Source organism: Mustelus asterias, unplaced genomic scaffold, assembly GCF_964213995.1.
Source record: "Mustelus asterias unplaced genomic scaffold, sMusAst1.hap1.1 HAP1_SCAFFOLD_201, whole genome shotgun sequence".
In the NCBI taxonomy this organism is placed as follows: domain Eukaryota; kingdom Metazoa; phylum Chordata; class Chondrichthyes; order Carcharhiniformes; family Triakidae; genus Mustelus; species Mustelus asterias.
Window position 1 is genome coordinate 485,009 of NW_027590192.1, and position 27,987 is coordinate 512,995.

The 27,987-nt window shown below is 44.5% G+C and overlaps 3 protein-coding genes across 3 annotated transcripts in view; 2 read left to right on the forward strand and 1 right to left on the reverse strand.

Annotated features, from left to right (window-relative positions):
* The window catches only part of LOC144485615 (uncharacterized), a 69,847-nt gene that overhangs the window by 38,456 nt on the left and 3,404 nt on the right, over positions 1-27,987 (reverse strand). The window lies entirely within an intron of this gene.
* Positions 272-997, forward strand: LOC144485599 (uncharacterized). The gene has a single exon (XM_078203698.1). It carries the CDS (start codon positions 272-274, stop codon positions 995-997), a length of 726 nt encoding a protein of 241 aa, XP_078059824.1.
* Positions 20,871-27,253, forward strand: LOC144485622 (uncharacterized). Its single transcript, XM_078203721.1, has 2 exons — positions 20,871-20,951; positions 25,444-27,253. The coding sequence occupies exon 2, from the start codon at positions 25,534-25,536 to the stop codon at positions 26,569-26,571; it is 1,038 nt and encodes a 345-aa protein (XP_078059847.1). The 5' UTR covers positions 20,871-20,951; positions 25,444-25,533; the 3' UTR covers positions 26,572-27,253.

Here is a 27,987-nt window from a genome sequence, read left to right on the forward strand (position 1 = left end):
GAGTGTTCCAGTGCACTGACTGTGGAAAGAGCTTTAACCAGTTATATAGCCTGAAAATACATCACAGCATTCACAGTGGGCAGAGACTGTACCTGTGTTCTGTGTGAGGTTTAACTGATTGTTTAACCTGGAGAGTCACAAGGACACCCGCACCATGGAGAAACCGTGGAAATGTGGGGACTGTGGGAAGGGATTCAGATTCCCATCTCGGCTGGAAATTCATCGACGTATTCACACTGAGGAGTGGCCATTCACCTGCTCTGTGTGTGGCATGGGATTCACTTATTTCTCCAAGTTGTTGAACCACAAAGTCACTCTCACCAATGAGAGACCCTTTAAATGCTCCGACTGTGGGAGCAGCTTCAAAAGGTCGCAGGAACTGCTGAGACACGAGCGAATTCACACTGAGGAGAAACCGTTCAGCTGCTCTCAATGCTCAAAGAGATTTAGATCAACATCCAACCTGCAGGAACACCAGCGAGTTCACACCAGTGAGAGACCCTTTAAATGCTCCGACTGTGGGAGTGAATTCAAAAGGTCTCAGGATCTGAGGGACCACCAGCACATTCACACCGAGGAGAGGCCGTTCAGCTGCTCTCACTGCACAAAGAGGTTTAGAACATCATCCCACCTGCAGAGACACCAGCGAATTCACACTGGGGAGAAACCATTCACCTGCTCTGTGTGTGGGAAGGGATTCACTGATTCATTCAACCTGCGGGAACACCAGCGAACTCACATTGGGGAGAGGCCATTTATCTGCTGTGTGTGTGGAAAGGGATTCACCCGGGCATCCAGCCTGCTGACACACCAGCGGGTTCACACTGGGGAGGGGCTGTTTACCTGCTCTCACTGTGGGAAGGGATTCACTCAGTTATCCAGACTGCAGGTACACGTTCGAGTTCACACTGGGGAGAGACCATTCACCTGCTCTGTATGTGGAAAGGGATTCACTCAGTCAACATCCCTGCAGAGACACCAGCGAGTTCACAAGTGATGACAGGAGTTGGATTCTGCTGTTATTGTTGCTGTTAACCACATCCAGGACTGAACCATGTTCATTCTGACACTTGGTGAAGTGGGAGGGTCGGAGGGTTTCTTTCTGCTGGACTGGCCGGTCTCACAACTTTGCTTCCAATGGGCTGATGCTCTTTGAGCCTGGGAGAGCACATTTCCACTGAAATGATCCACAAAAGCTGATGGAGGACATTTATTTTATCCTGGATAGTAAATAGTGTTTTTCCTACCACTACAGGTAGATCAAAAATAAATACAGAAAGAACTGAAAAAACACAGCAGGTCTGGCAGCATCTGTGGAGAGAGAAACAGAGATAATGTTTCACGTCCAATGAAACTCTACTTCAGAACTAAAGAGAGGGAGAAATGTGATGGGTTTGATGCTGCTGAGAAAGGGGGGAGGGGCAGGGAGAACAAAAGGGAAAGTCAGGAATTGGTTAGGGGGTGGGTGAGATTAAATGACAAAAATATCCCGGAACCCAAGGCAAAGGGAGGGGTAATGTTTGTGGTAAAGAAACAAAGCATTGGTCCACAGTAAGTGTTAATGGCAGAATAAAGGACAGCTCTGTCTGGAAGCAAAAAACATGAAAACAAGGTGTAGACTGGCACTCGGCAAAACAAAACAAATCGAAATGTAGGAGAGAGTTCAGGGTGTGAAGTTGTTGACCTAAATGTTGAATCCAGAAGGCTGTAAAGTGCCTCATCGGAAGATGAGGGGCTGTTCGTCCAGCTTGTGTTGGGCTTCTCCGGAACATTGCAGCAGGCCGAGGACAGAAATGTGAGTGTGAGAGCAAGGTGGTGAATTCTAATGGCAAGCGAGCGGAAGGTCAGGGTGATGCTTGTGGGCTGAGCGGAGGTGTTCCACAAAGAGGGCAGGGAACAGGCTACAGATGAATTAAAGAGAAACCATTTGTGTCCAGAACATTGTGAACATCCTTTTACTCTGGTTGTCTTTGATCCTCAAGTCATTTTCTGTTTGTTTTAACCATGTTCTGTTTCATTAATAAACTTTTATCAGTAAAAATATTTGATTTTTCTGGACTTTTCCTGATGAGATTGATGCACTTTAGGGAAAGTGGGTGAGAGGGGTTGGCAGGCTCTTTAACAGAAAGTCATCCCTCTAAGGAATTGGCAAAGGAGCCAGAGGGGGAGATGAGATTTTATTTTTTGACACTGAGTTGTTCTGATCTGCCTGAAAGCAGATTCAATAGTTTACCTCCAAAGGGTAAAGACTTGAGTGGGAAGAATTTGGGGAAAAAACAGTGCAGTTGGATGAATCAGAGAGTTCTTTCAAAGAGATAACAGGAGGACGATGGGCTGAATGGAGTCCTCCTGTAGCCTGTCAATCTCATCCTCCAGCTTTTGTGCGTGTTAAAAGGGGCAGATTTCATTGCAGCCTCTTCCCTGTATATGTATTTAAAGAGACGAGTTTCTCTTTAGCTCTGAGTGACCGATATAACAATTGGTTGGAGGCCCATTTCTCACTCAGTCCTCCAGCACCTTCCTGTCTCTCGATTACTGCAACATACATTGCAGTTTTCCAACTGGGCCGCAGGCCTCATTATTCTCAGCTAAATTCAGCCCTCAGCTCCGTCGCCTGGCTGTCATTGACAAGAGCAATAGAGAGACAGAAAGGTGCCCCAGGCTCAAATGGGAAGTCAAAACACAGGGCTTTGAATGAATTATTAGGATCTCTGTAATGATCAATAATTTAGAGAAATGAATTCTAAACTCAATGAGTAAATCAAAGAATCACATGACAAAACTTCAAGTTTTATGACTTCTCCTCCAACAAACTGGAAGCAACAATGACTAAACACTTTTTTGTCGGGAACATAACCCTTAAACTGTAAAATTGAACTTTGCCCTTTTACTCTTAACACCATCAAATGTCACACTCAATGGGTATATTTTATTCCATCTTGGAATGTTCACACTCAATTCTCCAAGAATGAGCCCAAAGTGATTCTTTACTCCCCAAGAGTTTATTTCCATTGTTTTCCTTTTCCAATCTGGCAACCTTTTAATCCCAGAACTGTCCTTCACAGTGATGGTTCTCCTGGACATTTTCCCACGAACACAAGCAAGGTGAATCTTCCAGCCTTGTTTCACAATTCTCAGAAATTTGTGACCAACATTCGACATTGGAGCAGAAGTTGGCCATTTGGCCCTTTGAGTCTGCTCCACCGTTTATTTACATCATGGCTGATCTGTTTGTGTTGCGTTGTGGGAAATTTACCACTTCGGAGTCAGACTTGGAGGTTCAACAAAACAGTTTTATTTCGGACAAAGCTTTGGGAGAAAGCATTGGTACTCCGCAGTACTTGGCAGCGACCTTCTCAACTACACAATGGTAGTTGAGCATCTTTATACCTTTTAGACAATAGATAGTACAGACATTAGCCGTTAACACATCGTTACAAGTTGAGTAGGCAGATACGGACATCGACAATTAACACATCGTTCCAAGCAGACAGGTACGGACATGGACAGTTAACACATCATTATACATAGAATGGATACATTTATGCAGTTATGTCCTCTATCAATGACTGGTTTTGATATATACATTTATGTATTCATGTCTCCATCAGTGGCGGATTTTATCAAGCTCATTGTTCTGGGTCTGCTCTTATCTCAAGTCTTAAAGTGCCCCAGGTCTGACCAGCTTCCTGCAGCAATTCAGATACTGCAGGTTTTAACTCTTTGTGTAACTGTCTGTGCCCAAAGCCAGTGCCTTTTAATGTCCCTTCCCAGAGTCCATTTTGTGTGCCAGGTAACCATTTTGTGTCCATCATTTTAATTTCACCATAACAGTTGCGTTCCACATTCTCGTTCCACACCCGATATTTTTGATGCCCTTATCCAACAACAGTTGGTATAAAGGCAAAATTCTGCTGTTGTTGGAATCTGAAACAAAAACAGAAAATGCTGGACAATCTCAGCAAGTCTGATATCATCTGTAAAGAGAGAATAGACACAACATTTTGAGTCAGGATGACTTTTTGTCAGAGGTGAAGACAAGGAAAATTGGACAAAATTTATCCTGTGAGGGTCAAGAATTGGGAAGCAATCTATTAAACCTCCTCTGAACCACTCTCAATGCATTTGTATCATTTCTTAAATAGGAGACAAAACTGCAGCCCCTATTCAAGATGCAGTTTCAGCAACGCCCTGTATAACTGAAGCAGAACATCTTTACTTCTCTGTTCAATTTCTCTCGTAATAAAGGATTGCATTCCATTTGTAAGAACTTTGATTTATTTGAACTAAGATTTATGGGGGTTCTCTTGTTTACAAAAACCTCCCTCATCGTAAATCACACCAGGTTCCAGTGTCTCAACCATGTGGCTAGACAGAACAATTTAAATGGTGAATTCAGAAAGTTAATTAACCATTAAAAATGTAACAAGTCAGAATGATAAAAGGCAAAGTATCGATTAACAGTTAATAGAGAAAGCTTAACATTAACAATTGAACAGACTTCTCTCCATCCCTCTCAGACCAGGACATGAAGTGATGGCTCTGAAAACGTGGATAACTTGTAAAACCAACAGCTCTCCACACCTCTCTGTAAACATCTCTCCCTCCACCTCTCTCTACCAAATTGCCTTCTCAAGACCACTTTTTTATACTTTAAAAATGTCAAAAGCCCATCTTAGCCAATTCCCATAAATCTTCAATTATAAACTAAAATAGACACGAGTTTTCAGATGATTTGAAAAGAAATGAACTGTCTGCTGAAAGGGTTAACTTTTCTACAGAACCTAAAGGGATGGGGAGTGAGCAGAAAAAAATTGGCACACAATAATCCCACTTTACACAAGTATAAAAATCAAAACAAACTCGATTGTAAACTTCAGCTCTTAATTTTTTTGTTATATTCCACAACCTAATTATTTTTATTTGATCAGTTTTTGTTAGGGATGGGTAACTTCTGTTCTTTATAAACTGGTTCACTCATTTTGTTGATTCTCCATGAACTCGGAGAATCAGAACCCAGACTTTATCATCCTTATCCTTTTTCTCCCTTTGCCACCACTCCCTCTGTTTTGCGGGAGGGTCGTGGGGATTCCAATCAGAACTAATCATTTTATCATAAAAGTTAAATACTGCAGATTCTGGAATCTGAAACAAAAACAGAAAATGCTGGAAAATGTCAGCAGGTCTGACAGCGTCTGTGGAGAGAGAATAGAGCCAATGTTTCAGATATGGATGACCCTTTACAAGAGCTGTTATGAAGTGTCTTCCAGACTCGAAACGTTGGCTCTATTCTCTAATAATTTTATCGATAAGTTTCTTGTTCTTAGTTTCCAAATAGCAGGTAAGAGATCTGTCCAGTCCCCACTCAAGTTCTGATTTTTCACTGGCCATGCTTGGGTCAGTTTATAACCATTAGAATCTACTCTGAGGTCTGCTTTTCAGTCCAGTGCTATTTGGAGTATACCGTTACTTCACCGACTAACGGGTCACAAGTCCCTCAAAGTTCTTATCACAAATTTGGGATAAAATAATTTAAATAATGCCTGAGAACGCTTATTAACTTCTTAACCAACTATCTGCCACTGTTTGTTGATTGGTCAGACCTCCTCTTCACAGATTCGGGTATCTCAGCCGCTGAACACCAGCCGGTCCTGGAACAAGTTTAATTCTAACTCATTCTGAGTAAATATTCTCACCAGCTCCTCTGTCAGGGCCCTGCTAAGCAGCTTTAATGGTCCGTGATTGCAGAAACTGAGCAGTCACAGGAATGTGGTCAAGATAGTCCAGTCCCATAATGCCTCACATTCAATCTGCAGTCCTTCAATTATAACAGAATATGTGGCTGTATGTAGCTGCCTCGGCCATGGTCAACCCCAACACTGCCTTCTTGAACTGTTATAATGCCTGAGGTGTAAGTACACCCACAGTGCTGTTAGGGAGCGATTTCCAGCTACACATTCCAGACTTTCACGAGACTGTAGGTGGATTCCAGATTGATATATTCCATTCAACCACACCCAAGGTGAGTTATTGCAATTTCTTTATTGTCCAGGATAATATATTCACAATATCTTTAAAACAGAAATTAAACATTCCCATTTGATTTCAGGTATTAACATATTCTGTTAGTTTGTTCTTTATTGTCAATGTCAGGCTGGGGTTGTTCCCCTTGGAGCAAAGGAGGTTGAGGGGAGATTTGATCGAGGTGGACAAGATTCTGACAGGTTTAGATAAGGTGGACAAAGAAAAGCTGTTCCCATTAGCTGATGGGACAAGGACGAGGAGGACACAGATTTAAGGTTCTGGATCAGAGATGCAGGGGGGATGTGAGGAAGAATATTTTGATGCAGCGAATGGTAATGACCTGGAACTCGCTGCCTACGAGGGAGGAGGAAGTGGAGACAATAAACAATTACAAAGGAAATTGGATGGACATTTGTGGGGTTTCAAACAGAAATGCTGACTAATTATCTCTTAACCTCCAAATAACCTGTCACTCTGTGATCCTTGTGAAATCTGAATCCAGGTATTCACAAAAGGCTCAAAGAGCATCGGCCCCCTGGACGAAAAGTCATGAGACCGGCCAGTCCAGCAGAAAGAAACCCTCTGACCCTCCCCATTGATCAACTGTGAGAATGAACAAAATGCAGTCCTGGATGTAATTGAGAGCAGAAACAATCACAGCAGAATCCAACCCCTGGAATCACTCGTGAACTTGTTGATGTTTCAGCAGCTGAGATGAAACTATGAATCGCTTCCCACACTGAGAGCAAGTGAACGGCCTCTCCCCAGTGTGAACTCGCTGGTGTCTCTGCAAGTCTGAAGACTGAATGAATCCCTTCCCACACAGAGCAGGTGAACGGCCTCTCCCCAGTATGAACTCGCTGGTGTCTCCGCCATTCAGAATACAAAGCGAATTCCTTTCCACACTGAATGCAGATATACGGCCTCTCCCCAGTGTGAACTCGCTGGTGTGAATGCAGGTGGGATGATTGACTGTAATTCTTCCCACACTGAGAGCAGGTGAACGGCCTCTCCCCAGTGTGAACTCGCTGGTGTGTCTGCAGGCTGGATAACCGAGTGAATCCCTTCCCGCACTGAGAGCAGGTGAATGGTTTCTCCCCAGTGTGAACTCGCTGGTGTTGCTGCAGGTGGCCTGACTCAGTGAATCCCTTCCCACACTGAGAGCAGATGAATGGTCTCTCCCCAGTGTGGCTGCGCCGATGAGCTTCCAGCTCTGATGGGGCTCTGTATCTCTTCCCACAGTCTGCACATTTCCATGGTTTCTCCATGGCTCAGATGGACAATCAGTTAAAGCTCCATCCACACACAGAACACGGGTAGAGTCTCTTCCCTTTGGGAATGGTGTGATATTTATTCAGGCTGTGTAACTGGTTAAACCTCTTTATTCAGTGCACTGGAATACTCTCACTTGAGTGTGGCAGTGTGTTGGTGCTTTTCCAGACTTACTGGTGTTTGAAATCTTTTCAAATCGGCAGACTGGATAACCATTCCTCCTTCTAGACTCAAGGCCGATGATATTCAGGTCCAAAGGAATTTGACTCTGTCAGATCTGGACATGACGTTTGAGATTTCGGCCTGTGATTCCTCTTTCAATATCCTGTAATATCCTCCTAGATTCAAAGGCCGATGTTAAGGTCCCGATGAATTGGGAGACTCTGTCAAATGTTGACTTTTGTCTGTAAATCCTCACCTTCTGATATCCTGTAAAAGGAGTTTACAAAAGAAATCAGAGTCAGTACAGGATAGAAATTCAGAACAGACAATTCTAGTTTCTATTGAATATTCTTTCCTTTCTCATTCCCCAAAAGCTGTAAATCTCCATCCCACACACTCTCCCTCAATTCTCACTCTGCTGTATCTAATATTCACCCTCCCAATTCTCCTGAAGGGACCAATTCTTGCTGACCAACAGATCCATGCTCACCGATTTTATGTGTTAACTGGACTAAAAAACCCATGTAATACACAGTATTGTGTTACTGGATATATGGGGGATGAGTGGAAGAACTTGATTTCAGCAGCATGTGGAAGTGGAGGTAGATGGCACCAGAAGGTAATAAACTGGCAAATTTACTTGCAATGGGGATATGGAGGGGTAACGGGACTGACTGAATGTAACCAGGACTTGAAAATTATGAGAGGCCGAGAAAAGGTAAAAAGGACTGACATGTTTCCCACAGTCGAGGAGCGATTAACAGGGAACATAGGCATAACACTGAAAATGTCAGAGGTCAAGAGTCTGATGAAGGGTCAACCAGACTTTAAATGTTGGCTCCATTCTCTTGCCACTGATGCTGTCAGACCTGCTGAGATTTTTCAGCATTTTCTGTGTGTTTTTTTCAGATTGCAGCATCCGCACTATTTTGCTTTTTTGCATAGATTTAAAGTGACTGGTAGATGGTTTACAGGGGGCAAGAGGAAAAACCTTTTCTCCCAGAGGGAGGTCAGCATCTCAAATGCAGCCGAAGTTGAGATGAAGCTGAAACGAGATTCGGCATGGACTTGTATTACTGAATGAACTCCTTCTGTGCTGTAATGACCAAGACTGGAAATGTATAACATATCTACAGTATTATATTACAAAACCAGACATAATAATAAATGTATTTCATTACAGAACCATAAATAATACATCTAATCTGTCCCATAAACAACACTAGACATATCTCTGTCCTATATTAATTTATTGTCCCCTTAAATGTCAGTCATCTCCTGGGGAAACCAGCGCTTTAATTCGGAAAGAGACCATGCTTTGAGCCAGACAAATAAATGTGTCAAGCTGCGGGAGCAAAGGATGTCAATGTCTTTGAAAGAGAGAGACCTGGGCCAACCTTTCCAGAGTCTGCAGCGTCCCTGGATTCACTTCGTTTCCCTTCAGTTGCTGCAACTCCCCAATTTCCCCCCAGAATGAGAAAAGAAATGGAAAGGGGGAGAAAAGAAAGTGTTTTACTCACAGATGCTGACGACAGGAGGAAGTTTGAGTCTGTCTGTACTCAATCTTCATTCACAGAGAGAGCAGCAGCTTTCCGGGTGAACAAGCTCATTGTCCTGTTTCCGCGTTCAGACAATGGGGAAGGTCTGGTTGGCGGCAGGAGAAACTTACTTCCGGTCCTCCAAGTCTTCCCATTGGTCAATACCTCAGCATTGACGTCGGGGGGGAGTGGGCCGATCTCCGCACATGCGCAATTGCCCCTCTCCCTTGGACATGCGCAGTCCCTGGTAGTGGGGGGGAGATCACCGAGCGGCTTCTCGCTCTGGCCGGAGCCGCCAGCCGGTTGCCTGGAAACCTTGGCTCGAGGAGGTGCTGGGGGAGGGGAACATGGGTGGGGGCGGGGTTCCCGCGTCCGCTCGCCGAGCCTGCGCACTGGAACCCCAGGACGTCATCGCGGAGCAGGCTGATGTCTATTGGTTGATTCAGGCAGGGCTCCGTTGTGACGTCACCGTGCGGATGTTGTCCAATGAGCTTCAGACCGAAACTCCCTCCTCTGCACCATCTGGGAGGAAATCAATGTTTTCCCCTTTCCATTTCTTTTCTCATTCTGGGGGAAATTGGGGACTTGCAGCAACTGAAGGGAAAGGAAGTGAATCCAGTCTGTACATTCCACACATTGTTACTCCAGTCATATAGACATATATCTGTCTGGCCGCCTGCATGGAGATTTCCAGCTCTCTGTGTCCAGGGCAGGCGATTCCCTTCTTTTTGAGGTCTGCCCATTTTGATCTGTCCCACATTTAATTTAATTTGGTCCACTTGTTTTGCCAAAAAGATTAACAGAATAGTTAGTGATTTCTTTCAAGTTTAATTGTTTTGCCAAAAAGATTCAACAGAATGTTTATTTGTCCTCAGTTGATTTGGTTTAGTTTAATTGTTTTACCGAAAAGATTGACAGGAAGCAGTGAGCATGGATCTGTCAATCAGCCTCAATCAGCACCTTCAGGAGAATTGGGAGGGTGAATATTAGATACAGCAGAGTGAGAATGGAGGGAGAGTGTGTGGGATGGAGATTTACAGCCTTTGTGGAATGAGAGGGGAAAGAATGTTCCTTAGAAACTAGAATTATCTGTTCTGAATTTCTATCTTGTACTGAGTGATTACTTTTGTAAACTCCTTTTACAGGATATCAGGTGACAGAAATCTCAAAGCAAACGTCCCGTCCTCACTCAATTCATCAGGATCTGATTATCATTGGCCTTTGAATCCAGAAGAAGAAATGCTTCTCTGTACCGTCTGCTTCAGAAAGTTTTAAACATCAATGGGAGTGGCAAATCACCGAGACACACACATACTCGAATGAGAGTGTTCCAGTGCACTGACTGTGGAAAGAGCTTTAACTAGTTACACAGCCTGAAAAAATATTACAGCATTCACAGCGGGAGAGACTCTACTCGTGTTCTGTGTGTGGATAAGGTCTCAACTTTGAATCAAAATAATTCTGTGATTTCTTTTACTCATTCGTGGGACATGGGCGTCGCTGGCTGGCCAGCATTTATTACCCATCCCTAGTTGCGGCACGGTAGCACAGTGGTTAGCACTGCTCCAGGGACCTGGGTTCGATTCCCGGCTTGGGTCACCGTCTGTGTGGAGTTTGCACATTCTCCTCGTGTCTGCGTGGGTTTCCTCCGGGTACTCCGGTTTCCTCCCACAGTCCAAAGATGTGCGGGTTAGGTTGATTGGCCATGCTAAAATTGCCCTTAGTGTCCTGAGATGCGTAGGTTAGAGGGATTAGTGGGTAAAATATGCATGGGTATGGGGATAGGGCCTGGGTGGGATTGTGGTCAGTGCAGACTCGATGGGCCGAATGGCCTCTTTCTGTGCAGTAGGGTTTCTATGTTTCTATGGTTTCTATGAGTCAGAAGGTTTTTGTTTTAGTTTAGTTCGGGCACCATGATCGGTACATCATAGAGTACATATGGAGAAGGAAAGGAGAGGGATTCAATGTAGAAGTATTGAACAATCTGGAATCAGTGCTTATAAGAACATAAGAACTAGGAGCAGGAGTAGGCCATCTGGCCCCTCGAGCCTGCTCTGCCATTCAATAAGATCACGGCTGATCTTTTCGTGGACTGAGCTCCACTTACCTGCTTGCTTACCATAACCCTTAATTCCTTTACTGTTCAAAAATTTATCTATCTTTGCCTTAAAAACATTCAATGAGGTATTTATTTTGTTTGAGACTCTCCCACTCGTGAAAATATCTCACCATCTACCTTGTCAAGCCCCCTCAGGATCTTATATGTTTCAATCACCCCTTTGTCTTCAAAACTTCAAGGAACACAGACCATGACAATTTCCTCCCTCTTGATAGGACAACCCTCCCATCCAGGAATTAGCCTGGTGAATTTCCTTTTGGACTATGTTGAATATTACTGTATCCTTGTTTATGGAAGGGGATGAAAACTGTATGCACTATTCCAGGTGAGGCATCACCAACACACTGTACAGTTGCAACAAAACCTCCCTGTTTTTAAACTCCAACCCCTTTGCAATAAAAGCCAAAATGCCATTTTCCTTCTTACCTCATGTGGGACCTGCCTGCTAGCTTTTTGTGATTCATGCACAAGAACACCAAGATCCCGCTGTACTTCACTCACCGGCAGCCCCTTTCCATTTAGATCATCATCCTGTTGATTCCTCTGACTGAAATACATGACCTCACACTTTAAACTCCATTTGCCATGTTTTGGAGACAGAGGGGTGACTTTATTGCATCTTCCCCAACTCTTGACTCATCTTTCCCAGGCCCTATCCCTGTAGCCCCACATTTTCACCCCACTAATCCACCTAATCTACATCTATAGGGACACAAAGGGGCAATTTAGCATGGCCAATCAATCTAACCCACACATCTTTGGACTGTGGGAAGAATCTGGAGCACTCAGAAATCCACACAGACATGGAGAGAATGTGCATACTCCACACAGACTGTCACCCAAGGCCGGGATTGAACCTGGGTCCCTGGCACTGTGAAGCAGCAGTGCTAACCACTGTGCTGCCGTGGCGCCCTTTTTAAATAAACTACAAGTACAGATTTCTCTTGATCTACCCTCCTTCTCACATCCTCAAACAATTCAAGGAAATTTGTCAAACATGATTTACCTTTCATAGAACAATGTGGACGAGGTTTGATTATATTCAGCTTTCCTAAATGATTAGCTATTTGCTCTTTGGTTATTGACTCCAGCGTCTTGCCAATAATAGATGTTAAATTAACTGACCTATAGTTCCCTGCCTTCTGCCTTCTCCCTTTTTGACCAAGGTCATCACATTGGCTGATTGCCAATCTTCTGATACTCTCCCGGAATCTAGGGAGTTACGAAAAATTTCAACAAAATTCTCCACAATCTCTTCAGCAACCTCCATTAAAAGCCTAGCGTGCAGTTCATTGGATCCTGGTGACTTGTCCACCCTTAGCCACTGAAGGGAAAGGAAGTGAGCCCAGTCTGTATATTTCAGACATTTTTGGTCCAGTCAGAGGGTAGTTCCAGCTGATTGGAAAACGGCTACTGTTACGCCGCTGTTTAAAAAAGGAAGTAGACAAAAGGCGGGTAACTACAGGCCGGTTAGCTTAACGTCTGTAGTTGGGAAAATGCTGGAATCCATCATTAAAGAAGGAATAGCAGGCCATCTGGATAAGAATGGTTCGATCAAGCAGACGCAGCATTGATTCATGAGAGGAAAGTCGTGTTTGACGAACTTACTGGATTTTTATGAAGATGTGACTAGTGCGGTTGACGGAGGGGAACCAGTAGATGTGGTGTTTTTGGATTTCCAAAAGGCATTCGATAAGGTGCCTCACAAAAGGTTGCTGCAGAAGATTGGGGCACACGGAGTTGGGGGTAGGGTGTTAGCGTGGATTGGGGATTGGCTATCTAACAGGAAGCAGAGAGTTGGAATAAATGGGTGCTTTTCTGGTTGGCAGATGGTGACTAGTGGCGTGCCGCAGGGATCGGTACTGGGGCCTCAACTGTTTACTATTTACAGAGATGATCTGGAGGAGGGGTCTGAGTGTAGGGTAACAAAGTTTGCTGATGACACGAAGATGAGTGGGAAAGTGAATTGCGTGGAGGAAGTGGAGGGTCTGCAGAGAGATTTGAATAGGCTGAGTGAGTGGGCGAGGATCTGGCAGATGGAGTATAACGTTAGCAAATGCGAGGTTATCCACTTTGGAAGAAATAATAGTAAATTGGTTTATTATTTAAATGGAAAAAAATTACAACATGCTACTGTGCAGAGGGACCTGGGGGTCCTTGTGCATGAGTCGCAAAAACTCAGTCTGCAAGTACAACAGGTGATCAAGAAGGCAAATGGGATGTTGGTATTTATCACCAGGGGGATAGAATATAAAAGCAGAGAAGTCTTGCTGCATCTGTACAAGGCATTGGTGAGGCCGCAGCTGGAATACTGTGTGCAGTTTTGGTCCCCTTACTTGCGAAAGGATATATTGGCCTTGGAGGGAGTGCAGAGAAGGTTCACCAGGTTGATACCGGAGTTGAGGGGTGTAAATTATGAGGAGAGATTGAGCAGATTGGGTTTGTATTCGTTGGAGTTTAGAAGGTTGAGGGGTGATCGTACAGAGGCATATAAAATAATGAAGGGGCTGGATAGGGTAGAAGTGGAGAGATTCTTTCCACTTAGAAAGGAAGCTGGAACTAGAGGGCACAGCCTCAAAATAAAGGGGGGTCAGTTTAGGACAGAGTTGAGGAGGAACTTCTTCTCTCAGAGGTGGTGAATCTCTGGAATTCTCTGCCCACTGAAGTGGTGGAGGCTATCTCGTTGAATATGTTTAAATCACGGAGAGATGGATTCCTGATCGGTAAGGGAATTAGGGGTTATAGGGACCAGGCGGGTAAGTGGAACTGATCCACTTCAGATCAGCCATGATCGTATTGAATGGCGGGGCAGGCTCGAGGGGCTAGATGGCCTACTCCTGCTCCTATTTCTTATGTTCTTATAAGCTGCAGGAAAGGATGTCCCGAGGCATGGTACATTGGGGAGACAATGCAGATGTTACGACAACGGGTGAATGAACACCGCTCGACAATCACCAGGCAGGAGTGTTCTCTTCCTGTCGGGAAACACTTCAGCAGTCACGGGCACTCAGCCTCTGATCTTCGGGAAAGCGTTCTCCAAGGCGGCCTTCACAATACACGATAACGCAGAATCGCTGCGCAAAAACTGATAGCCAAGTTCCGCACACATGAGGACGGCCTAAACCGGGATCTTGGGTTCATGTCACACTATCTGTAACCCCCACGACTTGCCTGGACTTGCAAAATCTCAGTAACTGTCCTGGCTGGAGACAATACACATCTCTTTAACCTGTGCTTAACCCTCTCTCCACTCACATTGTCTATACCTGTAAAGACTTGATTACCTGTAAAGACTCGCATTCCAACCATCATCTTGTAAATTGAGTCTGTCTCGATGTATGCCTTGTTTGTGAACAGAACTCTTCACTCACCTGAAGAAGAAGGAACACTCCGAAATCTTGTGCTACCAAATAAACCTGTAGGACTTTAACCTGGTGTTGTCAGACTTCTTACTGGGTTCAATCGCACAGTCACTGGTTCCTCTCTCTGTCCCTGATGCTGATTATTCACTCTTTTACAGAATGATACAGCACAAATAGAAACCATTAGGCTCATTATCTCTGTACTGGCTCTCTGGAAGATCTATCCAATTAATTCCACAGCCAGAACAATGTATATCTGCTGTAGTATTCTGAGGCCTTAATGGAAAAGGTTTTCCAGTCGGATAGTTCTCAGACACAATCAGTCCTGTGGAAAGATTGATTGCCTAATTCATTGAGAAGATATAAAGTGCCCATTAAGCACATAAAGTGCCTGGCAGAGTTTAATTGTATATTTCTGCAGACCCCAAATACGGCAGTGACATTATCCTAAAGGGCCAATGGTTGAATTATGGAATTACAAAGAAAAAGCGTTCACGTCCTGAATCTTCATAATTATTACTTGGCTGGGATGTTTCAGTATGAAAGAATCCTACGTCTCAGTCAGGCAAAAGGGGTCATGTCCGATGGACCTGTTAAAGACAAATAACTATTACATTGCACTGGGGTTTATGTGATCATGTGTTGGTTTTATGAACAAGGTTTGTATCAGAGTGGAGCTGTGTGTTTGATTCTCCACAACAATTGTAGTATCCTTACTAAATATCCACCATAATCGCAACAGTTAGCCCAGAACTCTGAGGTTATTGCGGTCACAGCCGTTCAAACTGTTACCGACATAATCATCAAATATTCTGAAAGCTACGTTGGTTGTAATTCCCTCAGAAAACCTACCCCTCTGGGGGAGGAAACACAACTTCTCCACAGCAGAAAGGAAACCACTGCTCACCACTCCAAACTCTGAATGATTGGGAATGTTACTGGATGTCCAGGACAAATTGCTATTTGCCAGGTGAAGGTGGATCAGCAGCAGGAGTTAGTGAAGAGAGTGATGGTAATAACCAGGCAGACTGACTCACCAGGAAAGCTGCTCGAGAGGAGATTCCATGGGATCCACCCAAAACACAATCATTGGGACTGGTACGACAGACTCCAGTTATATGTCATTTAAAAACTTGTCAGGACACTGACCTAAGATGACTGTGGGTAAAAAGGGTTGGCACCATAGAGAAAACTTTCCCTCATCATTCACAGCAAGTAAGGACTCACTCATCTGACACAATGAAGTTTTCTTTCACAAATATGGTTTAACTTTGACTTCAGTCACAACTCGATGGCTTAGAAAGGAATTAGTATATTTGATGGATCAAAGCAAGGCGTATTTCTTGTTTTTTGACTCCTCAATATTATACAACATGATCACAATATCAGTGGCTGAGGAGACATCAGAATGTCCATCAGCACCTGAAGCTGTGCCTCATGTGTTCAAACTAATCAGATTCTGCAAAATGCATTGTCCCAATTAACTTGTTCCACATTATTGATGTTCCCTGGGAAACACTGCAGCTTGATTATACAGGCCCACTCTCCACACTAAGAGGAGACTGGTAGATCCTGCTAATTACAGCGATGTTTACCTGGTGGATTGAAACCTTTCCTGTTTGTAAAAATGATGCAGACACAATAGCTAAAATCCTGGATGAGGCTTCCTGAAATGGATGGAGAATGACAATAGTTCTCATTTCACAGCAGAAATAGTGTAATCGCTCTCCAAAAGGAAAAATCCAGAAGAATAATTTTGAAAAAAAGTTGATTAATTTCATATTTATCCAGTTGAGTTAGGATGGTTATTACTGTCAGAAACAAAACCTGACTCTCAGAATGAACATTGTTCAGTCCAACTGGGTGGCATGGTGGCACTGTGGCTAGCACTGCTGCCTCACAGCGCCAGGGGCCCGGGTGTGATTCCCGGCTTGGGTCACTGTCTTGTGGAGTCAGCACGTTCTCCCCGTGTCTGCGTGGGTTTCCTCCGGATGTTCTGGTTTCCTCCCACATTCCGAAAGATGTGCTGGTTAGGTGCATTGGCTATGCTAAATTCTCCCAAATTCAGTGTACCCGAACAGGCAAATTTAGCAACCATACCTTCAATTCCTTCATCTGAGTTATTGATATAAATGGTAAAAAGGTTGAGGTCCCAGCATTGATCCCTGTGGCACACCGCTCGTCACATCCAGCCAACTGGAAAAAGACCCATTTATGCCAATCCTGTTTCCTGTTAACTCGCCAATCTTCTTTCCGTGCCAATATGTTACCATTCCCCCCGCCCCACTAGGAGTTTTCATTTTCCACAATAACCTTATAAATGCATTCTGGAAATCTCAGTACATTCACCTTTCTGCACCTTTGGTTCCCGTTTATCCACAGCACGTGTGACTCCTTCAAAGAACTGAAAAAATAGATTGAATATGATTTCCCTTTCTCAAAACCATGTTGACTCTCCTTCATAGCCTGGATTTTTCTCACTGCCATGCTGTAACATATTTAATAATAGCTTCTAACATTTTTCCTACGGCATGTTAAGTTAACTGTCCTGTAGATTCCTGCTTTTGGTCTCTCTCCTTCTTTGAATAAAGGAGTTACATTTGCAACTTTCTAATCTAATGGAACTTCCACCAAAACCGGGGAATTTTGGAAAATTAAAAACAATGCATCAACTATCTCACCCCAGTCGTTTCTACCCCTCTTCAGCTAAAGAACAGCCATATGGCCTCAAAATTTCAACTCTGTTTCTCCCTCCACAGGTGCTGCCAGACCTGCTGAGTCTTTCCAGCATTTTCTGTTTTTATTTCAGATTTTCAGTATCCGCAATACTTTGCTTTTATCTGACGAGCTGCTTCTTTTCAGAGCCGAGAATGAAGTCCATCAGGGTCCGGGATTTGTCAGCCGACAGCTCCAACTATTTGCTCAGTACCACTTCATAAGTGACAGCAGTTTTCCTGAGTTCCTCTCTCCCTTCCACACCCTGATGAGATATTACTTCTATCCTCGATACTATCGGGTAGAGTACTAAACTATAGTGAAGACTGATACAAAGTACCTGTTGAATTCATCTGCCATCTCCTCACTTTCCATTATTAATTCCCCAGAGTCACTTTCTCTTGGACCAACATTCACTTGGATAACTCTTTTTATTTAAATATCCAGAGAAATGTTTACAGAACAAAGAGAATTACAGCACAGGAACAGGCCCTTCTGCCCTCCATGGTCCTGCACCGACCATGCTGCCTGACTGAACTAAAACCTCCTACCCTTCCAGGGACCATATCCCTCTATTCCCATCCTATTCATGTAAAGTCAAGACGCCCCTTAAAACTCACTACCGTATCCACTTCCACTACCTCCCCCGGCAACGAGTTCCAGGCACCCACTACTCTCTGTGTAAAAAATCTGCCTCGTACATCTCCTTTAAATCTTGCCCCGCACACCTTAAACCTGTGCCCCCTAGTAATTGACTCTTCCACCTTAGGAAAAAGCTTCTGACTATCCACTCTGTCCATGACTCTCATAATCTTGTAGACTTCTATCAGGTCGCCCCTCAACCTCCGTCATTCCAGTGAGAACAAACCAAGTTTCTCCAACCTCTCCTCATAGCTAATGCCCTCCATACCAGGCAACATCCTGGTAAATCTTTTCTGTACCCCCTCCAAAGCCTCCACATCCTTCTGGTAGTGTGGCGACCAGAATTGAACACTATATTCCAAGTGCGGCCTAACTAAGGTTCTATAAAGCTGCAACATGACTTGCCAATTTTTAAACTCAATACCCCGGCCGATGAAGGCAAGCATGCCGTATGCCTTCTTGACTACCTTCTCCACCTGCATTGCCACTTTCAATGACCTGTGTACCTGTACACCCAGATCCCTTTGCCCATCAATACTCTTAAGGGTTCTGCCATTTACTGTATATTTCCTATCTGTATTAGACCTTCCAAAATGCATTACCTCACATTTGTCCGGATTAAACTTCATCTGCCATTTCTCCGCCCAAGTCTCCAACTGATCTATATCCTGCTGTATCCTCTGATGGTCCTCATCGCTATCTGCAAATCCACCAACCTTTGTGTCGTCCGCAAACTTACTAATCAATCCAGTTACATTTTCCTCCAAATCATTTATATATATTACAAACAGCAAAGGTCCCAGCACTGATCCCTGAGGAACACCACTTGTCACAGCCCTCTATTCAGAAACACTTCCACTGCTACCCTCTGTCTTCTTTGACCGAGCCAGTTTTGTATTCACCTCGCTAGCTCACCTCTGATCCCATGCGACTTCACTTTCTGCACCAGTCTGCCGTGAGGGACCTTGTCAAAGGCCTTACTGAAGTCCATGTAGACACCATCCACTGCCCTACCCTCATCAATCATCTTCATCACTTCCTCGAAAAACTCGATCAAGTTCGAAAAATATTCACATCGTGAATATTTTTAATAACTCTAATACAAGTCAGTTCCTTTTGAAGGGCTCTCCCCTGTTTCCTCTATCCTCACCTCCAACAACAAGTGTGAGGAGCTCATGGAAGTACTTTGTCACTAAGATTGAGATAATCCAATCAGCTGTCTCTGTTGCTTTGCTCCATTCCATTAGCCCAATGGGCCAAACTGTCTCTAAACATCCCTCTTGTCTGAGCCCCGAACTCCCACTTTTCTCCATCCAGTCTCCACACACACCAGTGGGTTCATACTGAAGAGAGAGGATTTAAATGCTGAGACTGTGACAGGAGCTTTAAAAACCCACATTCACTGATGGTTCACCAGTGTATTCAGTCCGTTCCACTCCACTCATCTGCTCTCAGTGCAGGGAGAGGTTCAAGCGATTGTCCATCCTGCAGCAACAGCAGAGAGTTCACACCAGGGAGAGGTCATTCACCTGCTCCATGTGTGGGAAGCAATTCACTGATTCATTCGTTTTGTTAACACACCAGTGAGTTCACACTGATGGAATGTGTTTCAAATGTCTGGATTGTGGGAAATGTTTTAAAATTTCTATGAATCTGATGTGCTATCAGCAGGTTCACACTGACAGCAGACCATCCAGAGTCTCTCACTATGGGACTGGGTTCAGCTGGACATGTGAACTCAGTGTCCACCAGTGCACTCACTCTGGGAGAGGCTGTTCACTTGCTCCATGTTTAGCAAGAGATTTACTCAGTCATCCCACTTCACTGCACATCAACTTGTTCACACTGATAAGGAACTTTTTCAAACTTCTGACTGTGAGCAGAGCTTTAAATGCAAAATGTATCTGCTGATACACAAACACATTCACAGGCTGTTCACCTGCTCCATGTGAGAAGAGATTCATTCGGTTACCTCACATTCTGACACACCAGCAAGTTCATAAGTTACTACAGGGGCTGGATTCTGCTGTTATTGCTGCTGCTGTGAATCACATTCAGGACTGGACTATGTTCATTCTGATATTTGGAGTTTGTTTCTGATTATGTTAATAATCCCTGTAACTGGACTGGAGTTTAATATTCCAAATAAATGTGAAATAAAACAGTGATATTTGAATACATAGTTGCAGATGTTCGTCTTTCCCAGCTGAATGTTTAACATTGCCGGCTGGAGCTCAGAAGGGGCAATCTGGGGGAGGTTCACACAGCAGGAACAGAACTGCAGTCTGTTCCTGCCATAGGGTCACACTGAGAGGGACAAACAGCACTTTGGACTTTCTCATCTCTCTTCACTGACAGCAAAGTGGGTTAATCCTGAGGTGTGTAAGAAATGTGTCCCAACTGCTCTTTTCTATAGTCCAGAGCTCCTAAACATGGAACAGAAGACTCTTTTATAACTATGTTTCGAGTCAGGTGAACAATTGTGAAAGAAAATCAAAATATTACAGATGCTGGAAATCGGAAATAAAAACAAAGCAGGTTTGGTAGCATCGCTGCAGAAACAGAGCTAATGTTTTGGAACTGAAGAGTCATATTGGACTGGAAACATTGACTCTGTCTTTACAAATACCGTCACAGCTGCCGAGAGTTTGCAACAATTTTGAACAACGGTGAAGGCTGGAAACATGCTGTCAAATCAAAGTTTAGTGTGAAACTGGGACGTGTTCCTGACTGAAAGTGAAAGAGCAAGTTTAAATTCCCAGACTGACAAATGATTGTGCACACTATTTCAAGGAAGGTGTTAATTAATTTAAAATAAGCCTGTTTAAATATATTTTCATAGAAAATAGGAACAGGAGTAAGCCATTCTCGGCCAGGCCAGTCATTATGATCATGGACCACAAAAGATGTATTTGTATTTGACAATATCAAGTGGCAATGGCGGTGCCATTACCCAGCGTGCACCGAGAGGGTGACGATACCCTATCTTCAATACTGGAGATCATTGCGCAGACTCAGTGCCTCTCTGACTGGAGCATGCGCAGTGCGGTGTAGGCAGTGGTCGGACGGGGTGGTGTCGGAGCAGCAGGGAGACCAGAAACTGATTGTAGACACCGGGTGAGTGAGATTAAATGGAGCCTGAGAGTCAAAAGGGAGGACTCATAAGCACCCGGTATAGGAAGCGGAGCTTTCATAAACATCGGATATTAGCTTCAAACCACAAATAAGACGCCCGAGGCCCTGCCTGACCGATTTTGCAGCCTCCATCTTTCGAGAACAATGGGCAGCGTGACCGCCATATTTATTGGGGGCAATGGACAGCAGGGCGGTGGCCATCTTTATAGGGGGCAATGGGCAACAGGGCGCATGTGCAGCCGCCACCTCGATTGGAGGCAGTGGGCATTGATTCCAGAAGTTAGTTCCTGGCCTCCAGAATTGGTCTCTTTTTCATTAAGCCACAGAAACATTGAATTATTACACTACAGAAAATGACTAACCCATCATGCATTTGCTGGTTCTCTACAAGGGAATCAGCTCATCCCACTACCCTGTCTTTTCACTAACAAGACCAACAGAAAATATTTCCCATCCCCAAAACGGGCGGCACGGTAGCACAGTGGTTAGCACTGCTGCTTCACAGCTCCAGGGACCTGGGTTCGATTCCTGGCTTGGGTCACTGTCTGTGCGGAGTTTGCACATTCTCCTCGTGTCTGTGTGGGTTTCCTCTGGGTGTTCTGGTTTCCTTCCACAGTCCAAAGATGTGCCGGTTAGGTTGATTGGCTATGCTAAAATAAAATTGCCCCTGAGTGTCCTGGGATGCGTAGATTAGAGGGATTAGCGGGTAAAATATGTAGGGATATGGGGGTAGGGCCTGGGTGGGATTGTGGTTGGTGCAGACTCGATGGGCCGAATGGCCTCTTTCTGCACTGTAGGGTTTCTCTGAAATTACCTGTGGAGAAGATTATGTTTTATCTTCTTGAACAGCTGCAGTCCATGTGGTGAAGGTGCTCCCCTTTAGGTCAAGAGTTACAGGCTATTCACCCAGTGATGATGAAGGGACAGTGATACATCTCCAAATCAATAATTACAATGTGTATTTATACAGCATCTTTCATGTACTGGAGCATTCTGAGGCGTTTCTCAGGTGTGTTATAAAGCAACATTTGACATAGAGTCATGTGAGCAGACATGAGGGTGGATGGGTAAAGGTTTGGTTAAAGAGGTAGTTTTAATGAGTATCTTAAAGGAAGGATGACACAGAGGGGGAGCAGGGGGGGGGGAGTATGACACAGAGGGGGAGTATCTTAAAGGAAGGATGACACAGAGGGGGAGCAGTTTAGGGGGAAATTCCGAAGATTATGGCCTTGGTAACTGGGAGTGCGGACACGTATGATGGAGTGATTAAAACTGTGAATGCTGAGGAAGCCGGAATGAAAGGAATGCAGAGATATTGGAGGGTTGTGAGGCGAGAGGAGATTACAGAGATGGGGAGGGGTGAAACCATGGAGGGACTTGAGAACAAGGATGAGAAATTTAAAATGTTGATTCATAAACAGGAGCCTTTGTGGTGGGTGAACAAGATTTGGAATGAGTAAACACGTGGGCAGCAGGATTGTGATGACCTCAAGTTAATAGACAGGTTGAGTGAGGGAGACCGGCCAGGGGTGTGTTAGAATGATTAAGTCTAATGGTAACAAGCACTCAGAACCTGCATGGATCAGCTGGCCGGGGTATTCGCAGACATCATCAACCTCTCTTTACAACAATCTGAGGTCCTATCTGCTTCAAGAAGATGACCATCATCTCAGTACGAAAGAAAAGCCAAGCAGCGTGCCTTAATGGCTCTCGTCCGGTGGGTCTAACATCCATCATTATGAAGTGCTTCAAAAGGTTAGCCTCTCGGACTGCCTGGATCCGATACAGTTCGCCTACCGCCCAACAAGTCCACAGCAGATGCCAATTCCCTGGCCCTGCACTCAACCCTGGAACATCGAGATTACAAAGACAGCTTTGTCAGACTCCTATTTATTGACTACAGTTCAGCCTTTAACATCATTATTCCCACAAAACTCATCTCCAAACTCCGTGGCCTGGGCTCGGCTCCTCCCTCTGCAACTGGATGCTGAACTTCCTAACCCACAGACCACAATCAGTAAGGATAGGCAACAACACCTCCTCCACAATCATCCTCAACACCGGTGCCCCACAAGGCTGTGTTCTCAGCCCTTACTATACTCCTTATACATCTATGATTGTGTGGCCAAATTTCACTCCAACTCGATTTTCAAGTTTGCTGGTGACACCACCGTAGTGGGTCAGATCTCCAACAATGACGAGACAGAGTACAGGAATGAGATAGAGAATCTGGTGAACTGGTGCGACAACAATAATCTCTCCCTCAATGTAAACAAAATGAAGGAGATTGTCATCGACTTAAGGAAACATAGTGGAGAACGTGCCCTGTCTATATCAACGGGGATGAAGTAGAAATGGTCGAAAGCTTCAAGTTTTTAGGTGCCCAGATCATTAACAACCTGTCCTGGTCCCCCCAAGCCAACACTCTAGTTAAGAAAGCCCACCAACGCCTCTACTTTCTCAGAAGACTAAGGAAAATCTCACGGGATCCAGGGTGAGGGAGCTAAATGGATACAAAATTGGCTTGATGACAGAAGCCAGAGGGAGGTTGTAGAAGGTTGTTTTTCAAACTGGAGACCTGTGACCAGCGGAGTGCCTCAGGGATCGGTGCTGGGTCCACTGTTATTTGTAATTTATATTAATGATTTGGATGAGAATATAGGAGGCACGGTTTGTAAGTTTGCAGATGACACCAAGATTGGTGGCATAGTGGACAGTGAAGAAGGTTATCTCGGATTGCAACGGGATCTTGATCAATTAGGTCAGTGAGTTGACAAATGGCAGATGGAGTTTAATTTAGATAAATGCAAGGTATTGCATTTTGGTAGATTGAACCAGGGCAGGACTTGCTCAGTTAATGGTAGGCCACTGGGGAGAGTTACAGAACAAAGAGATCTAGGGGTACAGGTTCATAGCTCATTGACAGTGGAGTCACAGAGTGGTGAAGAAGGCATTCAGCATTCTTGCTTTCATTGGTCAGAACATTGAATACAGGAGTTGTTGAAGTTGGACAAGACATTGGTAAGGCCACACTTGGAATACTGTGTTCACTTCTATTATAGAAAGGATATTATTAAACTAGAAACTAGAAAGAGTGCAGAAGAGATTTACTGGAATGCTACCGGGACTTGATGGTTTGAGTTATAAGGAGAGGCTGGATAGACTGGGACTTTTTTTCTCTGGAGCGTAGAAGGCTGAGGGGTGATCTTATAGAGGTCTATAAAATAATGAGAGGCATAGATCAGCTAGATAGTCAATATCTTTTCCCAAAGGTAGGGGAGTCTAAAACTAAAGGGCATAGGTTTAAGGTGAGAGGGGAGAGATACAAAAGGATCCAGAGGGGCAAAGTGTCTGGAACAAGCTGCCAGAGGTAGTAGTAGAGGTGGGTACAATTTTGTCTTTTAAAAAACATTTAGATAGTTACATGGGTATGATGGGTATAGAGGGATATGGGCCAAATGCGGGCAATTGGGACGAGCTTAGGGGTTTAAAAAAAAAGGCAGCATGACAAGTTGGGCCGAAGGGCCTGTTTCCATGCTGTAAACCTCTATGACTCTATGAAATTTGGCATGTTAGCTATGACTCTCACCAACTTTTACAGATGCACCATGGAAAGCATTAGCATCAGCTTGGTATGGCTCCTGCTCTGCCCAAAGACCACAAGGAACTACAGAAGGTCGTGAATGTAGCCCAATCCATCACTCAAACCAGCCTCCCATCCATTGACTCTGTCTACACTTCCTGCTGCCTTGCTAAAGCAGCCAGCATAATTAAGGACTCCACGCACCACGGACATTCTCTCTTCCACCTTCTTCCGTCAGGCAAAAGATACAAATGTTTGAGGTCACGTACCAAATGACTCAAGGACAGCTTCTTCCCTGCTGCCATCAGACTTTTGAATGGACCTACGTTGCATTAAGTTGATCTTTCTCTACACCCTAGCTATAACTGTAGCACTACAGTCTTGTTTCCTTCTCTATGAACGGTATGCTTTGTCTGTATAGCACACAGGAAACAATACTTTTCACTATGTTAATACATGTGACAATAATAAATCAAAACAAAACAAAGGAATGGGTGACGGTTTCAGCAGCAGATGAACTGAGAGGAGACTGGAGTTGGGTGATGTTACTGAGGTGGAACTGGTCTTGGTGATGATGTGGATTTGTGGTCAGATTCTCAGGTTGGGTGAAATATTTTGCTATGTGAACAGACTGGCTCAGTCTCAGACAGTTTCCGAGGAGAGGGATGGAGTCAGTGGGTGGAATTTGTAGCAGAGAGCGTTGACAATAACTGCAGTTTTCCCAGGATTAAAATGGAGGAAAATTCTAGCCCAGAGCTGGAGAGATCTTTCAGGGAATCAAAGGATTCAGGGAGGGGGTGGGAAATTGGCACTAAAACCAGCTCAATTTCACAACCTGCCTTTCTGTTTTTGAGAGTTCTCTCTCACTCCCTTTTTTCTGTTTTAAATCAGTTTCACAGGGCATTAGAAGGGGAAGATTTGCAGTCAGGGAAACTGAAACCAAACATCACATCAGGATCTGAATATCATCGGGTTTTTAACATGCAAGAAAACAGCAACGTTCACAGTGTAGATAAACCGTGGAAATCTGGGGACTGTGAGCAGGAATTCAGATCCCCGTCTGAGCTGGAAACTCATCAGCCCTGTCACACTGGGGAGAGGCCATTCACCTGCCCTGAGTGTGCGAAGGGATTCACTTGGTCATCCAACCTGTTGAGGCACCAGCGTGTTCATAATGCGCAGAAGCCATTCACCTGTCCTGAGTGTGGGAAGGGATTCACTCGATCATCTGGGCTGCAACAACACCACCGAGTTCACACTGGGGAGAGGCCATTCACCTGCTCCAAGTGTGGGAAGGGATTTACTGATTCATCCACTCTGCTGAAACATCAGCAAGTTCACACTGACGAGAGACCATTTAAATGCTTGGACTGTGGGAAGTGCTATAAAAGTTCTCAGAACCTAATGCGACATCAGCTTGTTCACACTGACGAGAGACCCTTCAGATGCTCTCACTGTGAGACTGGGTTCAGACAATCATCTGAACTCACTGCACATCAGCGAATTCACACTGGGGAGAAGCCGTTCATCTGTTGCAAATGTGGGAAGAGATTCACTCGATCATCAGGGCTTCTACAACACCATCGAGTTCACACAGGGGAGAGAACATTCACCTGCTCCAAATGTGGGAAGGGATTCAGCGATTCGTCCACTCTGCTGAAACACCAGCAAGTTCACACTGACGAGAGACCTTTTAAATGTGCTGACTGTGAGAAATGCTATAAAGGTTCTGTGGACCTGATGCGCCATCAGCTTGTTCACACTGACGAGAGACCGTTCAGGTGCTCTCACTGCGGAACTGGGTTTAGACAATTATGTCAACTGACTGCACACCAGCGGGTTCACACTGGGGAGAAGCCGTTCATCTGTTTGCAGTGTGAGAAAGGATTCACTCAATCAGCCACCCTGCAGAGACACCAGCGAGTTCACACTGGGGAGAGACCATTCACCTGCTCTCAGTGTGGGAAGAGATTCACTCGCTCATCCACCCTGATGAGTCACCAGCGAGTTCACAAATAATCAGTGACTGGATTTTACTGTAAATCACATCCAGGAATGAACTATGTTCATTGACGTCCATTTCTACTGATATGTCAAGAAAATCTGAGAAATTAAAATATTTTTTGTGGGTAATTTCTGATTTTTTTTAAACGGGTGAAGTGAGTGGTAATTAGAAAAGGAGACAGAATGTCTGTGTGAATTTAAACTGTGAGGATTTTTTATGCATTTGTGGGACATGGGCGTCACTGCATGGCCAGCATTTATTGCCCATCCCCAGTTACCATCGAACTGAGTGGCTCACTAGGCCATTTCAGAGGGCAGTTGACAGTCAGCCACAATGCTATGGCTCTGGAGTCACATGTCGGCCAGACCAGGTAAGGACAGCAGGTTTCCTTCCCCAAACAGACATTCATGGGGTGGCACAGTGGTTAACACTGTTGCCTCACAGCGCCAGGGACCCGGGTTCGATTCCCGGCTTGGGTCACTGTCTGTGTGGAGTTTGCACGTTCTCTGCGTGTCTGCATGGGTTTCCTCCGGGTGCTCCAGTTTCCTCCCACAGTCTGAAAGACATGCTGGTTCGGTGTATTGACTCGAACAAATACTGGAGTGTGGCAACCAGGGGAATTTCACAGTAACTTCACTGCACTGTTAATGTAAGCCTACTTGTGACTAATAAATAAACTTTACTTTTTGCTTTACTGAACCAAATGGTTTTTTTCTGACAATTGACAATGGTTTCATGGTCAGCAGTAGATTCTTAATTCTGATTTTTTAAATTGAATTCAATTATTTTTATTGAATTAAATGTACGAGGCAAGTTTTTTTTTACAAAGAGTGGCAGGTGCCTGGAACTGGCTGACGGGGGAGGTAGTGGAAGCAGATATGATAGTGACTTTTAAGGGACACCTGGACAAATGCATGAATAAAAGGATATGGTCCCCAGAGGTCTTTTTAGTTCAGACGGGCAGCATAATCAGTGCAGGCTTGGAGGGCCAAAGGGCCTGTTCCTGTGCTATAATTTTCTTTTTTCTTGTTCTTTGTTCAAATTACACCACTTGCTGTGGTGGGATTTGAACCCGGTCCCCAGAACATTAGCGGAGCTTATGGATTAAGTCTAGGGATAATACCATTGGGCCATCACCTCCCACCTGGAACAAAACTGTTTTCACTACTCAGGCTCTGCTGTGATGTAATAGTCTCTATGACATCATCACAGCAGGACTGGATGACATCATCAGAGTCCATTGTTTCTGAATGATCCACATCAATAACAACAGGAAATACTCATCAAGCTGAGCACATTATCTAGGCTGACACTGCAGTCTGACATTGAGGGACTGCTGCACTCTGACACACACTGTCCTTCACATGGAGCTTGTGGCGCACTGGCCAGAACCTTCCAATCCTTATCGAGTCGTGGTGACAAAGGACAGA